At 57.2% G+C, this 16,133-nt stretch overlaps 1 protein-coding gene and 1 long non-coding RNA gene across 5 annotated transcripts; one reads left to right on the top strand and one right to left on the bottom strand.

Annotated features, from left to right (window-relative positions):
- Positions 1-715: 715 nt before the first annotated feature.
- LOC120230209 lies at positions 716-2,212 on the top strand. The gene is made up of 2 exons (XR_005527942.1): positions 716-745; positions 1,161-2,212. It is a non-coding gene; the product is annotated as an uncharacterized LOC120230209 (long non-coding RNA).
- GBGT1 (globoside alpha-1,3-N-acetylgalactosaminyltransferase 1 (FORS blood group)) lies at positions 2,096-13,503 on the bottom strand. 4 transcript variants are annotated; one of them, XM_039229735.1, is made up of 7 exons: positions 13,343-13,503; positions 12,593-12,780; positions 11,983-12,048; positions 6,025-6,075; positions 5,905-5,940; positions 4,989-5,123; positions 2,096-3,643 (listed from the first exon to the last, which is right to left on the bottom strand). In XM_039229735.1, exons 2-7 carry the CDS (start codon positions 12,661-12,663, stop codon positions 2,959-2,961), a joined length of 1,044 nt encoding a protein of 347 aa, XP_039085666.1. In that variant the 5' UTR covers positions 12,664-12,780; positions 13,343-13,503; the 3' UTR covers positions 2,096-2,958. The 4 variants fall into 4 exon arrangements, with proteins under 4 accessions (XP_039085666.1, XP_039085667.1, XP_039085668.1 ...); XM_039229736.1 differs by lacking the exon at positions 4,989-5,123; XM_039229737.1 differs by lacking the exon at positions 12,593-12,780.
- Positions 13,504-16,133: the final 2,630 nt, after the last annotated feature.

The following is a 16,133-nucleotide window of genomic DNA, read 5'->3' as shown; positions in this document are numbered from 1 at the left end:
GTTGTGAAGTAGCTGTTCTAGAGGACTTGGTGTCCAGAGGTGTCCTGGCCATAATCTCATTTGATCTTCACCCCAGGACCCCAGATGGCCTGTCCAACATCCCACAGGTGCTGTCTCCCCTCCCACAGTCATTCAACATTTATAGGACGCCTCCTGGGTTTCAGCTACGAGGGGAATTGGGGCCTGCCCCAGTCTATCCTCTCTTGGAGTTTACCAGCTGGGGTGAGGGGTGCACACGGGCAGACGTTGTAAATGACACAGGGATGGGGAAGGTTCGTGGGAACACTGAAAGGCAGCCGCTCTGGAGGAGGGCACAAATCAAGACAGACTTCCTGGAGGTGATGTCAGGCGTGAGTCCCCAGAAATCAGCGGGGTGATGGGATGGGCAGACTTGACTGGGGGGCAGCGTGAGCAGAGGTGTGCGGGCCAGGCCCTATGGCCGAGCAATGGTGTGGGGAGGAAGCAGTTGGCCACGAAGGCACAGAAAGCGTAAGTTTCAGGGGCCTCCACGGCAGACATTTTGTCTTTGTGATTTTTGTCTATTTCTTTTGTAATGTTTTGTTTATTTTTGAGAGAGACAGCATGAGCAGGGGAGGGTCAGCGAGAGAGGGAGACACAGAATCCGAAACCGGCTCCAGGCTCTGAGCTGGCTGTCAGCACAGGGCCCGACACGGGGCTTGAACCCACCAACCGTGAGCTCATGACCTGAGCCGAAGTTGGACGCTTAACCTACTGAGCCACCCAGGTACCCCTGATTTTGTCTATTTCTTAAAGAAGTACCTGTGCAATTCAGAAAACTTTGAAGCCCCCCAACCTGATGGGCCCTGGCAACAATGGTGGCTGTGGCTCGGACCTGATCCTGGTCGGGCCCCATCCCCCTCCACCTCCGACCCCACCAGGCCCCTCACTTCCCCCCACCCATGGAGCAGCTGTGGCTCTGAGCCCTCAGCAATTATTTGGAAAGTAACTTGGATCCTGTTTGGGTTCCAAGAGTTGGGTCCTGTCACTCCCTCAACCCGTGTCTGAGAGCTGTGTCCTACGATGGGGGCCGGTGTCAGCCGTATTCCCTGGGGGCTCTGGCGGAGGCTGGGAAGGTCCCTCAGCTGTGTCCACGAGAGGCTGGGCTGGAGGCAAGGCAGGGGCTCCCTTCTCCCCTACAGGCCTGCCGCTGCTGCTGCCTGGGCCTCAGGGCCAGCTCCTCCTGAGGCCTTCTCTGGACTCCGTGTCGAGGGGCCCCAACGTGGAAGCTTCTAGAAGGCAAGCCCTGCTCTTGTCACACAACCTGCATCCCAAGGCAGGGTGCTCCTCACCGGGACACACCCTTGCCCTTCTGCCTTGCAGGCACCTTGGGGCCCCTTCCTGACCTGCCCTCCCCGGCCCAAGCTCTCCCCTCTGCTCAAACTCTTCGTAATCTGTCCTTGCCCACTGGACAGACCCCAGGCTACAGGAGTGGGCCTTGGGCTGACCCCCAGCTTTGCCCGGGGGGCCATGTGGCTGGGTGCCTGTGCCTCCCTACGTGGCCAGAGTGTATCCCTCTGTGTCCCCCTCCTCCCTGCCATGGCAACGGTGATGCTGTCCCCAGAGGAGGGGACACTGGGCCACCAAACCCTGAACCCCCTCTCCCCTATCACTGTCCTGCCAGGCAGCAGCAGCCACCGCAGGGGCTCTGAAGTCCCTCTGGGGCTACCGCCATGCTGAAGCTGCCCTCCCAGGCCCTCTAATCCTGGGCACGCATCACAGCCATGGAGCCCCATGCCTGCTGGTGGCCTCACAGGTCTGAGGCTGCCCGAGTTTCAGGAGGGACCTGTAGACGCACTCATTATGCATCAGGGGCTGAGAGGCCACATGGCGTCCAGCTGATGAGCTCTGGCCCCTCGATCGTCGGGGGTATGGCACCTTCTCCCTCCACCCCTCTCCCGGGAGAACAGGAACGGAATCCTGTCTGCTGCAGTGGCCGCTGTTAATGCAGGCTTTCTGGAAGACTGGACCCTCTCTCCTTGACCCCCACTGGCTGACTGTACGTGAAATCCAGGCTGCCCGGTTCGCCAGCGGCTGGCGGTGCAGACACTCGCATGTGCAGATGAAAACACCCCGGTGAAGGCTTGGCGCGTGCCACGTTTATTAAAAACTGCCCAAACCCTCTTACAAAGGAGGCGGTGGCTGGTGCCAGGCACTGTGGTCCACCACGGGGCACAGGCCAGACTTGACACCAGAGAGAGCCAGGCCTGTTCTGTTGCAAGGGTTCACTCCAGGGCAAAGCGAGGGGTTGGCTCTGTGGGGCTGGGGGGACGTCCCAGCACCCGGGGCCCCTGCAGCCTGAGAAGAGGTGTCTGGGTGCCTTTCACATTGGGTTCGTAGAAGTGCCACCTTAAAGGCAAATAGGCAACAGAAGGGGGCAGAGGTGGGGTCTCAGGCACTGAGAAGGCCTGACACCGAAGCCTGCCCCAGGGCACCTCTGTTAGGCGAGGCCTGTAGCCCTGTCTCCTCCACCCCTTCCCCTTGGGCCACACTGCTGTGTGAGCTTTGTGTTCTGCTCCTATCCGCGCAGCCCTTTACAGTTTACAAAGGCCCTTCCACATCCATTTTCCAGGTGAGTTCTAGTAGACTGAGGTAGGCAGGACTGGACGGGTCTCACCTGAGGCCTGAGAAGCGGAGCCACTGATACAGGGCTCTGCTGGGACGAGCTGGGTGCCCGCCAGCAATGAGAGGGGTGCTCCCCCCGGGGATGAGCAGGGTTACTCCGCTAGGGCAAGAGGGGTGCTCCCCGAGGGATGAGCAGGGTGCTCCCCCAGGACAAGAGGGGTGCTCCCCCAGGGACAAGCAGGGTGCTCCGCCAGGGCAAGAGGGGTGCCCCCCTGGGGACAAGCAGGGTGCTCCGCTAGGGTGAGCGGGGTGCTCCGCAGGGGCAAGCTGGCTGTGGGGCTTGGGTCCCCACCCACGGCAGCCCTGGCTCTGCTGTCAGCTCCTTAGCCAGCTGGTGTCCTTGTCCAGCGTGGAAAAGCGGATCAGCTTCAGGCTCGGTGGCTGGGGCTTCCTGTCATCCCAGAGGTACTCCGGGGACAGCACCCTGGAGGGCTTGTAGGAGATGAAGCGTCGGTTCAGGTGGCTCTCCTCCTGCCAGGCGGCCATGATGCCATTGGCCTTGTCTGCCAGGATGGCCATGTGGCAGCCTGTAGTAAACTCGTACACCCTGGCCACCCGCCCCCCAAAGACTGCCCCACCATAATAGAAGTCCCCCTCATCGTCTGCCACAAAGGCGGTGGAAGTGTGCCTGCGCTCGTAGGGAAACTGCTGGCGGGGCACAGCATAGTAGCCCGGGTGAATGGCGGCCACCAGGTCCCCCAGGGTCTCAGGGCCCCATGGGTTCCGGAACACCATGTCCACATCGAGGCAGAAAATGTAGTCCACCTCCCGGTGCGCCCTCTCCGCGATGTGCCGGCTGATTGTCTCCATCCGGCGCATGGAGATCTCCTCCCAGCGGGAGTGTCTCTGGATGGGGATGACGCTGAGGAGGCGGCGGGGGCCCAGCCGGACCCGAGGGATGGCTGCGGGCTCGTTGGTGAAGATGTAGTAGTGCACCCGGTAACCCCGCATGAAGAACTGCTCGGCTGACTCCAGGAAGTGCTGGACGAAGCGGGTGTACCTGGTAGGAAGAGCCCCGTCATCCCCCCTGGCCCCGCGGGGCCGCTGCCTAGGTCCCCACTCTGCGGGGCATGGGGCTTGGGGTCGGCCAGGCCGGGGCCCACCTCCCAGCTCCCCGCCTTGAGAAGCCACTCAGGTGTGACCTACAGGGTCCTTCTCTGTCAAAGCCCCACAACTGCAGTCCTGACCTCCTTAAATATTTTTTTTTTTGGAGAGAGAGAATGAGAGCACCTGAGTTGGGAAGAGGGGCAGAGAAAGAGAGAGAGAGAATCTCAAGCAGGCTTCACCCTCAGCATGGCGCCGGATGCGGAGTTCAGTCCGACCCTGGGATCGTGACTGTGAGCAGAAATCGAGAGTCGGACCCTCCACCGACTGAGCCCCCGGGCGCCCTGCGGTACAGGCCTCTTACAACCATCGTAGGAATGGTGCTTCACAAGGATTCTCAAAATCACAAACTGAGCTAACTTTTAGTGAGCACTTTCTAGCTGTCAGGCAGTGTTTCAAGGGATTCTTAGCCCCTTTGAGCCTCATAAACTCCCTGAAGGAGGCACCATAATCCCCACTGTAAAGGTTATTTTATTTTACTTTTTTAGTAGTCTCTACACACCCAACGTGTGGCTCTAACTCAAGACCCCGAGAGCAAGAGTTGCATGCTCCACCAACAGCCAGGTCGGCGCCTCCCCCATGAATCCCCATTTTAGAGGCAGAGACACTGAGGCTGAGAGAGAGGAAAGTGACAACACGGGGGCTAAGTGGGCAGCATCAAGGCATCAAGGCCAGGTGAGTGGTGCTGGGGGCTTGGGGCCCAAGGTTCCAGCTGGAGGAAACACCAAGCCACACCCCCCAGGCCAAAGCTGATTGGACCAGACAGTCACCTGACCCAGGGGCGAGCTGTCAGGTGGTGTCTCCTAAAGGAAAGGCCAGGCAGGGTGAGGGACAGGAGAGGAAAACAGGTGTCCAGAGAGGAGGCAGGCCCAGAGTGGGGGGAGGGGAGAGCACCCCGTGGGCAGGCCTTGGCCCGCCTGGAGCCTGACTGTGGCCCCCAGTTATGTGCGGTGGTCTTGAGTGATTCCCTTCCTTCACACCTGCCTGAAGCAGAGAGGGCTACGGAGGCAGGGGGGCGTCCTCACATCGGCCCCTGAAGCTCCTTCATCTGGGCCGCCTCCCTGCTTCCATGCCAGGGCCAGATCCCCTCTTCCGGGAAGCCCTCCCACCATCACCCTCTACTCCCTATCTTCCCCCATACACAGGGCCTGGTTCAGGGCATCCCTGCTGCCCAGGCAGGCTCCTGTGTCCTGCCTCTTCCCGTGGCTCAGGGAGAACCAGCCACCCGGCCCACTACTCACTTGCCGATGGCAAACACCGTGAGCCCGATGGTCAGGTTCAGAGGTTCGTAGATGCGTTGCAGAAGCTCAGGGTTGAAGGTTCCCTCCGAGACAATGGGTGCCAACCAGGGTGTGAGGGTCAGCAGCTCAGTAGGCCTGGCAGCGGGGGAGGCCAGGGCACTGAGGCCCTTTCCCTGTGAAAGCCTCAGCCTCTTCCTGGCCCTGCCTCCTATGCCGTGTGACCTTGGGTGGCTTCATCCCTGTCTCTGGGCCTCACTATTCTCATGTGGAAAGCGGGGACAGGGGCGCCTGGGGGGCTCAGTCGGTTGAGCGTCCGACTTCGGCTCAGGTCATGATCTCAGGGTTCCGGCCCTGCGCTGGGCTCTGTGCCGACAGCCAGCTCAGAGCCTGGAGCCTGTTTCAGATTCTGTGTCTCCCACTCTCTCTGACCCTCCCTTGCTCACGCTGTCTCTCTCAAAAATAAATAAAACATTAAAAAAAAAAAAAAAAGTAAGCGGGGATAATAATGGCTCCTTCCTGGCACGGAGGAGGACAGGAGTTATTGCATGCCGAGTGTCTAAGGGAGCCTGGCATTTCAGGTGCCTGCTAAGCGCCGAATAAATGAGGGGTGTGACTGGGCACTGGCTATGCACCTGTGTGTTCTGTAAACACCATCTCATCATCCACTCCTCCACCCTGCTAGGAGGCGGTTGTTATGATCTACTTGCATAGAAAAAGGCCCAGAGCTGTTGAGTAACCTGCCCAAGGTCACACAGCTAGTGGCAGAACTGGACTGGAACCCAGGTCACAGACTTACCCGGACCCCAGGGCCGCCTGATACCCCCACCGCCCCCAACTTGTAAATCAGAGCTCTGCCCACCCCGCCTTCCCTCCCCACACCAGATGTCTCCATTCCCAGGCCCTTCCCAACGCCTACCTTTGTTCCAGAAGCTTGGGCTGAGGGTACAATGACCTGTAGCCAAGAAGGGCCGGGGGTGAGGAGAGGCAGCCCCCAACCCCCGGGGGGCCACAAAGGGGGAAATGACAGTCTGCTTACTGTGTCACAGGCTGGAATGGCTTCTCCCCCTTGTACTGCAGTTTCATGTTGCTGGTAACAGAGGCAAGAGAGAGGTGTTAGTGCCAGGGCTGGGGACAGACAGATTCAGTGCAGGAGGGACAGAGTGGAGGATAAGCAAACACCCCCAGGGGCAAGCACCCTTCCAGGTTCCGCGCACACTGTGTCGAACCGGCCCCACTGCGTGCCCGCTCTGCTGGCGCTGGGGGCTGGGCTCCCACAGATGCAGTCGGTCCAGGGTCACTAAGGGGCAAGGCGGTGATTTGTACCCGGTACCGTCTGCCTCCAAAGCTGATGCTTTTTCACTCAGGTCACTCTGGAGGGGCCTGGCAGCGGGTGGAAGTTTCGAGAAGCTACAAAGACCCGGAGAGGGCTGTTCTGTGGCTTTCTAGCCTGGGGACCTTGGGCGAGCACCTTCAGCTGAGCCCTGGTGATGGTCGTTCTGGTACCCAGTTACACCCACACCGCTCAAGGCGTTGCTGCTGCGTTGGTATATGGTGGATGTGATTAACATCTACACCCGTTGCCCTTAGGTAAAGATTATCCCGGGTGCCTGGGTGGCTCCATCGGTTAAGTGTTTGGCTCAGGTCCTGATCCTGCAGTTTGTGAGTTCGAGCCCCAAGTAGGGCTCGCTGCTGTCCTAAGCCTGCTTAGGATCCTCTGTCCCCGCTCTCTCTGTCCCTCCCCTGCTCACACTCTTTCAAAGAAATAAAACATTAAAAAGAAAAAAAAAAGGGATGTCCCACATGGCCTGGGGGTGGGGGGCGGGCGCTGGATACAATCAGCTGAAAAGACCTTAAGAACAGAACTGGGGGGGCGGTGTCTGGGTGGCTCAGTCTGCTGAGCGCCCGGCTTTGGCTCCGGTCATGATCTCACGATTCATGGGTTTGAGCCCCACGTCAGGCTCTGTGCTGCCAGCTCCAAGCCTGGAGCCTGTTTCAGATTCTGTGTCTCCCTCTCTCTCTGACCCTCCCCTGCTCACACTGTCTCTCTCTCTGTCAGGGGGAAAAAAAAAAAAAAAGAACAGAGCTGGGGTTTCCGTGAAGAAACACGGTCAGTGTCCACTCCTGGCCGAGCTCCCGCCTGCTCCACGGGGTCCACACTGGCTTAGCTCAATTGGCCAATCTACCTTTCTCCCTCCCGCCTCCACTCCGTTTCTTTAGTGGAACCCTGACTGATATGATGCCCCTACTTTTCCTCATCTGTAAAATGGGTAACCATCCTTAACCCTTAGAGCTGCCTTGAGAATTAAACAAGGTGTGTGCCCAGGCCCAGCACAGAGCAAATGCTTGTTACGGCCAGCCGTCCTGCCTTCCCAGGCAGGCAGTCTGTGTGGCCAGCCTCCACCAGCGACAGCCAGGGTCAGCCAGTGTGCATAAGAAGGAGGTCCCTAACGACGGAGGGTGCAGGTTGCAGGAGCCTCTGGGTCTGCCCCTAACTGGCTGGAGAGACCTGGGGCCAGACATTTGACTCCTCAGGCTCCCGATAAAGTCCTCCCCCAGAGGGTGGAAGTGAGGCCCAGAGAAGGCAAACGCCTTGAGGACCTTTGGAGTGGACCAGCTCCTGAAGGCGCCTGAGGTTGGCTGTAAGGTGCAGAGCACCTGAGGACACTGTGCCTGCCATTCAGTAAACAATTTTCTTTTTTTCTTTTTGTTTTTTAAATGTTTATTTTTGAGAGAGAGAATGCATGCACGAGCTGCTGGGGATAGGCAGAGAGAGAGAGAGAGAGAGAGAGAGAGAGACTGGGAATCCCAAGCAGGCTCCTGGCTATCAGAGCAGAGCTGGATGAGGGGCTCAATCCCACAAACTGTGAGATCAAGACCTGAGCTCAAGTCCAGAGTAAGACGCTTAACCAACTGAGCCACCCAAGCGCCCCAAGAATTTTCAATACGGCATACTTGATATGATAGCTGAAGTCTCCTTAAGTTTTCCTACCAATTTTTAGTCTGTGCTTCTTTTTTTTTCTTTTGGTGGTAAAATGAACAAAACAAAGATTTACTATCTTAACCATTGTTTTTAATTTATTTTTTTAACGTTTATTTTTGAGAGAGACAGAGCATGAGCGGCGGAGGGGCAGAGAGAGAGAGACACAGAATCGGAAGCAGGCTCCAGGCTCTGAGCTGTCAGCACCGAGCCCGATGTAGGGCTCGAACCCACGGACTGCGAGATCATGACCTGAGCCGAAGTCGGACACTTAACCAACTGAGCCACCCAGGTGCCCCTATTATAGTAACCATTTTTAAGCATGCTGTTCAGGGCCATTAGTACATTTGCACTGCTGTGCAATCGTCCCCACCATCCATCTCCAGAACTCTCCCATCTTCTCAAACCAAAACTGTGTCCCCTTTCAACACTGATTCCCCTCTGCCCCATCCACCCGGCCCCTGGTAACCGTTATTCTAGAGAACTGCTTATTCTGGAGATCTCTTATTAAGTGGAATCCTGTAACAGTTGTCCTGCTGTGATTAGTTAGTACTCTTGAATCAACGGTTTTTAAAAGGCCATCAAATTGGCCGTCTGCCCTCGTTTCACACAAACAAGCCCATGTCAGGTCCCTGCTCAGAAAGTAACGGCGTTCTGAGAAGGCAGGAAGGGAGCAGGAAAAGGGCCCAGCCCTGGCAGTTGGACCCTGCCTGGCCCCCGCCCCCGCCTCTCCCCAAGCCCAGCCACACTCCAGCCTCCTTAAAGAGCACGTTGGGGGGCACCTGGGGGGCTCAGTCGGTTGAGCGTCCGACTTTGGCTCAGGTCATGATCTCGCGGTTCATGGGTTCGAGCCCCACATCGGGCTCTGTGCTGACTGCCAGCTCAGAGCCTGGAGCCTGTTCAGATTCTGTGTCTCCTTCTCTCTCTGCCCTTCCCCCCACTCATGCTGTCTCCCTCTCCCAAAAGTAAATAAACATTAAAAATTTTAAAAAAATAGGGGCGCCTGGGTGGCGTAGTCGGTTGAGCGTCCGACTTTCGCTTAGGTCATGATCCCACGGTTCGTGGGTTCGAGCCCCGCGTCAGGCTCTGTGCTGACTGCCAGCTCAGAGCCTGGAGCTTTTTTTTTAGTCTGTGTCTCCCTCTCTCTCTGACCCTCCCCTGCTCACGCTGTTTCTCTCTCTCTCTCTCCTAGAAATAAATAAAAATATTTAAAAAAAATTTTTTTAAAATAAAGAGCACGTTGGTCATAAGAATATCGAACCCACAGATGAGCGGGGGAGGGGGCGTGGCGGGGATGGGGTGGGAATCAGCTTCACGGTTTCATACTGGAAGGAAGGAAAACTAAAAGTGAAGAAATCCAGATGAAAAGCGGAGATGTGACCATTGAACCCAAACAAAAATCTCCAACTTCAATCCATTAAAAAAAAAAAAAAAAAAAAAGAGCTGAGTAGAACCAAACGATAGAAAAAATGTAGCAACTGCTTTTTGCCAAAGGTGATGCTTAGAGGAACCACAGACAGGCCAAGGAGGGAGGGCCGTAGGACAGGTGCATCAGGGAAGAGGAAGTCCAGCTCGTGCGAGGCGCGTGGGAGAAATGAGGCCCTCGGTAGGAATCAAGGAAGTGAAATTGAAACCCAGAAGAGAGTATTCCCCGTCTCGCATCAGCACGGCAGTTTGGTTTTTGCTTTTTGCAACACCTAGCCCTTCTTCCAGCACAGGCCTGGGGGTAGCACCTCTGTGAATGTGACGGTGTGAGCATGGGATGCACCGTGGCCTTCTGGAAAGCAAGAGGCAAGCAGGATGGAGACTCCATCCATAGCCTCTGGCCCAGGGAGGGAACGTACCAATGAAAGGATTTTTATAATTTTTTTATCTAAAAATTTTTTTAACGTTTATTTACTTTGAGAGGGAGAGAGAGAGAGAGAAAATGCAAGCGAGCAGGGGAGGGGCAGTGAGAGGGAGAGAGAGAGAATCTCAAGAGAGAATCTCAAATGGGGCTCCAGTTTACAAACCGTGAGATCCTGACGTGAGCCGAAATTCAGGAGTCATATGCTCAACCGACTGAGCTACCCACGCACCCATGAAAGGATTAAAAAAAAAAATTTTTTTTTTTTACATTTATTTATTTTTGAGAGAGAGAGACAGAGCATGAGCAGGGGAGGGACAGAGAGAGAGGGAGACACAGAATCCGAAGCAGACTCCAGGCTCTCTGAGCTGTTAGCACAGAGCCTGACACGGGGCTCGAACCCACTAACCATGAGATCATGACCTGAGCCAAAGTCGGATGCTCAACTGACTGAGCCACCCAGGCGCCCCATGAAAGGATTTTTAATATGGAAAAAGCTTTATACCCAAACCTGCTCATTATAAACTAATTTAGAACACTGGGGAATTGGACACAATCGAAATACCACAGCCCCATTGTTGGAGGGAAAGGGGGATGGATTCAAGAATTAGGATCCAGGGGCGCCTGGGTGGCTTAGTCGGTTAAGCGTCCGACTTTCGCTTAGGTCATGATCTCGCGGTTCGTGGGTTCGAGCCCCGCATCGGGCTCTGTGCTGACAGCCAGCTCAGAGCCTGGAGCCTGTTTCAGTCTGTGACTCCCTCTCTCTCTGACCCTCCCCTGCTCGCGCTGTCTTTCTCTCTCTCCTAGAAATAAATAAAACATTAAAAAAAAAAAAAAAAAAAAGAATTAGGATCCAGCTCCTGGGGGCAGCAAAATGATGGGGACCATGAAGAAGAAACACATGCCAAAGAATATAGCCAATCCTGGGAAAACAGGATGAAAATTGCAAAGACATTATGATCATAGCTTTTTTGTTTGTTTATTTATTTTTTAAAAAATATTTTTATTTATTTCTAGGAGAGAGAGAGACAGCGTGAGCAGGGGAGGGTCAGAGAGAGAAGGAGACACAGACCCTGAAATAGGCTCCAGGCTCTGAGCTGGCAGTCAGCACAGACCCCGACGTGGGGCTCGAACCCACGAACCACGAGATCATGACCTAAGTGAAAGTTGGACGCTTAACCGACTAAGCCACCCAGGCGCCCCTGTTTATTTATTTTTGAGAGAGAGCACATGAGCAGGGAAGGGGCAGAGAGAGAGAGAGAGAGAGAGAGAGAGAATCCCAAGCAGGCTCTGCACTGTCAGCACAGAGCCTGATGCCAGGCTCGAATTCACGACCCATGAGATCATGACCTGAGCCGAAACGAAGAGTAACCGACAGAGGCACCCAGGCGCCCCAATCATAGCTCTTTTCAATAGCAAGCAGGCTTTCTGCTTTTAGAACCCAGTGAGATGCACCATCTGTTCGCTTGCAAAGTACAGCAGCCAACGAGTCGACAAGGAACTTTGGAAGCAAAGTGTGACTCAGACCCGCAGGCCACAAGAGGGTTTTGTTTTTCCTTTGTCTTTTCTGCTTCCGAGCTTCCTAATTTACCGTACTCTCGTTTGGTGTTTATAACCGTAAAACCCACCTTGTTGATAATTAGCAAGGAGTCTGGGACCCAGATTTGAAACATCCCTCTAGCTAGCATGAAGATACCCCCTTGAGATTCTGCCAACCTGTTTATTCAGTCTTAACTGTCAAAGCGTCAGGTTCCTTGTGTGGCAGAAGACTGATCCCACGCTCATTTGTTCCTTGAATCCTCACTGAACGCAAAATTTAGCCAAAAGGTCAAGTCCTAAAAGCACTGTTTCCTGAGCACCTCCTAGGTGCCACCTGCTACAGCAAGCTATTTATTTGTAGATGTAATCACACTGCATGCTCCAGGTGGCCGGGAGCGGCACTTCTATCATCCCATTTCACAGATGGAGCAAGTGAGACTCAGAGCTGGGCGGCGTGCTCAAGGCCAAACCACAGAGGGGGCGCAAGGACACCGCAGGACTGGAATAGGAATTTTACTCTGTATTTGTGGCAGCCCGTAAATTACCCAAACACTTATCAACCAGTCAGAATCATGAGCTTCGGAACTAATAACCTGCAAACTGATCTTAAATTCTCCCAGCCCCATACTTACAAGATCTCCGGGCAGGGGAGATAATAGGGGACATAGGAGACCAGCAGCCAGTTCTCAAAATACTTCCTGGGGAGGAAAAACACCTGTTGACTGCCACGAGGCTGAAAACCCACTTGGTGCACATTAAGGGAGTGAAGGCCTGCAGTGGGGTGCATCTGGGGGTCCCCCCTACTCCTTGGGTCCGGCTGACCTCGGAGGTCAAAGCCTCCTGGTCTTCTGCAACGCAGTCATTCATTTCCCAGGGAAGGAATGTTCTTGATGCCAGACCCCACACATAAGAGAGTGGTGGTGAGTGGAGGTGGGGTTGGTGGGGCTTCAGAGAAGGAGCACATAGGGTGCATTTTGGTGGGTGGACAGTTCTTCATTAATGTGGCTGGCTAGAAGAATGGTCCAGGCAGAGGAAAGAGCAAGTGCAAAGGCCAGGAGGCTGGTACAAAGCAAAATCCAGAAGCCAAAACTAGTTTGGTCTTCCTGGGGCTGGGGTTGTGGGTCGGGTGTGCCGAGACGTGGATGGGACCTAGGAATCCATAAAGGGGTCAAGTTTGGGGGTTGCAAAGCCAAGAAAGGGAGGGGTCAGGGGTGAAGGGAGGGCTCCATGGGGCATGCCTACCATAGCAAGCAGAGGGCAGTGCCCGACAGCAGGCAGAATCCTAGGCCCAGGGCCAGTCTGTGGCAGCGCATTGCTGGGCACAGCTTTTGAGCCTGGGCACTTGCAGAGGCTGAGAGTGCCTCGGTAAGTCAGCCCCCCTCGCTGGGGGCTGTCAGGCTCTGAGCCGGTGTCTCCTGGTCAGGGAGCACCTGCAAAGGAATGCGGCCTATTCAGGGGAGAGCGGCCCCATCCTCGCTGCCCTCCCCTCCGCTGGGTGTCTCTAGCTGGGACAGCTGCTCTCAGATCTCTCTGGGCGGCGCCGGGGACCCGCGGCAGCTCAGGCCGGGGCGCTTGGGCGGGGCTGGGAGAAGGACGCCTGCAGGCGACAGCGGGGACGCCGGAAACCGAGCCCCGAGTCGGCCGGGCTGGGACACACCCGCCCTGAGTGGGGGCTGCGCGGAGAGGGACGGCCGTGATGCCCCCCAGGATGGCGGCGGGGAGGGGGCAGGGGTGGCAGCCGTGTCTTCCCCGGGAGGCTGGGCCTGGGCTCTCCCGGGGACGGCGGGAACGCGCTTGGCTCCCATTGGCTCGGTAACCTTGGACAGGTCACTCTCCTCCCCCTCCGCCACAGTCTCGGGGTCCTCCTCGGCCAAGGGTCCGCACCCCGTCGCCTGCGGCCGAGACGCTCGCTCACCCGACTTCCGCCGGCCACGGCGGGCTCGGAGCGCGGGGCGGAAGGCGCGCGACTGTCCCCGCGGGCTGTAGACTCACCCCTTGCAGTCGGGCCGGCTTTAGGACGCACGGAGGGGCGCACCCCGGCCCGGAAAGCAGGGACTCGGCTCCCCAGGGCCCCGGCGATGCCCCGTGGCCGGGCCGGGCCTGCAGCCGCGCCCCACACTGGCCCTGCTACAGGGAAGTCTTCCCGGCGCCCCTTCTCCGGCTGGGGGCGGAGCCATGTGGGGCCGCAGGGGGAGGGGAACCGCGCGCCCCGCCCCGCCCCGCCCCGCCGCTGCCCCGCCCCCGCGCCGCTCCGGCTCCCGGCCGCCCCGCGAGCCCGGCCTGCAAGCCGCGCCCACCTGCCCCTCGCGCCCCGCCCGCCGGCAGCGGCGCCGCCCCCGGGTCCTCCCCTGCGGCGTGTGCCCCGGGCTCTGCCCTCCCTTGGCCATCTGGGCGGCAGCCTGTCGCCTAGAGGGCCCAGCTCCGGGCCCCAAGAGCCGGTCCAGGGACTCAGGGTGGGGGTGGAGGCCTGAGAGAAGTTAGAAAAACTTTCATGTTTTTCGAACAGCGTCGAAACAATTGTGGGAAACAAAACCAGCTAAACGTTGCACTTTGCAGTTTAGGCATTCTCCCTTTGCTCGGGGCCTAGCTGCTGGCACGCTGGCTTCGGGCACCCAGTGCGGTTCCGGAATCTCCCTGAGCCTGGTTCCTCCCCGGGGAAAGGAGTTGAAATACTTTCCTCCCAAGGCTTGCTGGGGTACCATTGCCCATTGTTCGCTCAAGGGACTCCCAGAGCCCCAGGGGGGTCCTCTTACATCTCACCAAGGGCTGGAGGGACTGGAAGAGAGCCGCCTTTGCTGAGGCTTGGCTGAGGCAGGGGTCATAAAGAGGGACAAAAAGGGAGCGCACCCTAATGATAAATAAGTGAGTAGTAACAAGGGGAGAGGTGACACAGAGAAACAGCAGGAAAGAGAAAATAAGGAGGATGAGACTTAGAGAGGCTACAGGTTTGTTCAAGGTCACAATGATGCAGCCTGAAGTTGTAAACCCAGATCTTCCTGGACTCTGGGCACAGCCTTTAGGGACCTTTGGAGATGTCACTCTGTCCTTAGGGATCCTTTTGAGGACAGCAGGTTTCTGTAAGGCGGGGCTTGTACTCCAGAAAAAGCAGGAGACTGGCATGTGCCTGGAGGCGCTGGCGAGTGTTGGGAGAAAGGTCATGCTTCCATTTTTAGCTACAAATACGGTTCCCTGGGACCTGGTCTGGGACTGAGTGACTTTTGTTTCGTTTTGTTTTGTTTTCTTAAGTAAGCTCTGTCCTCAAAGTGGGGCTTTTCAACACCCTGGCATCAACACTCACACGCTTTACTGATTCTTGGCCACGGTTTGCTGATCCTATTGCAACTGTATGCCCAAGGCACATAGCCCACAAATAGTGTAAGCACCTCCAGACTGAGGCTCAGGAATCATCACAGTCGGTCAACACAACCCGACTGACCTGTCTGGACAGGAACAGCCCTTTGCCTCCAGGAAGCCAGGCACAAGCCACCCTCTGAACCAGAATGGTTTTTCTCACTCAGTATTCCTGGTGCATGTTCAGGACAATGAAGCCTGCCTCCTCCCGGTAAGAAAGAGGAGAGGCAGGCGGGGCTCACCCAGCCCTGGGGCCCTGGCAGACAAGCCAGCACCCTGCCTGTGGGCCACGGGCCTCTCTGTACCCAACGGGCACCCTCGGGCCGCCCTACCCCACTCCCAGTAGGAGAATTATTCAGCCTAAGGACAGCCTCGGGGCCGGCCTGGGGAGAGCTGGGTGCAAGGAAAGGTGAGGTGAGACAGCAGGGGTGTTCATGACTCCAGAGCCTGGTGACCGAAGTCAGGGAGGCGAGAGGAAGACGGGACGAAATACAGGCTGTGCATTTGAACGTATTCCTAACAGCAGAGGGCGGTGGCTAAGCTAGGAACCCGGGCAGAGCCCTGACGCCTACAAGGGAGCCTGGAGATGGATCGAAAAGAACCAGAGCCAAACCCACAAAGGCACAGGGGCAGAGGGGGGCAGGAGAAATACGTGTGCCGGTTCTGCAGTCCCCCCCACCCGTGTGCGTGAGTGTGTGCGCGCGTGTGTGCATGCGTCTGCATGCATACAACAATGAAATCCTTTATGAATATGACTTCCATGTCTTCTCAGGGTGAGGAGGGCCATGGGGACGGCGCTCCCCTTGCTGGCTGTGCTGAGAGGCTGCACCTCCTGCTGCGTGGGGTCTGGGCTCACTCTTGTGCTCCAGGTGCATGCACACAGCAGGGAGCAGACAGGGTGCTGAGTGCGCTCACAAACTCACCAACAAAGGAACAGGGCGAAAGCGCTTTGTCGCCTGCGGGCTGGGGCAGAAGCTGCATTTCTGAAACTGGGGCTGGAAAGCCACTGCTGTCCCGGTGATGCCCCCTTAGGAGGCCCAAGTCCACCTGCCCCTGGGGAGTGTCACCGACCCACCGCTCGGCCTCAGGGCTCTGCCTCGCCCTATAGGCGCCTGTCTCACTCCAGCTGGAGCCAGCCTGCCGCCTGGGAGCGCGGACACCCCGACGACCTCCAGCACCGGGGGAGACCCCTTCAGGGAAGGACCCGGTCTCCCGGCCTGAGCGCTGGCCCACCACGGGGCTCCCCCTCCTCCTCCGGCCCCCTGGACTCGTCTTCCCTCGGGCTCCCTGGCCCCTAGTCCGCCTCTGCTCAGGGACCACCCTCTGTCCAGGCTCCACCCGCGGGAACTTGGGGCAGGTCGTCTGGAACTTCTGGACTCGCGCTTCCCTGCCGGGACTGGGCAGACGCCTGCCTCCCAGACTCGCCAGAAGG

Source organism: Hyaena hyaena, unplaced genomic scaffold (genome assembly GCF_003009895.1).
Source record: "Hyaena hyaena isolate Hyena2069 unplaced genomic scaffold, ASM300989v1 scaffold_38, whole genome shotgun sequence".
Taxonomy (NCBI): Eukaryota; Metazoa; Chordata; class Mammalia; order Carnivora; family Hyaenidae; genus Hyaena; species Hyaena hyaena.
This window is presented reverse-complemented; position numbering and strand designations above follow the sequence as displayed.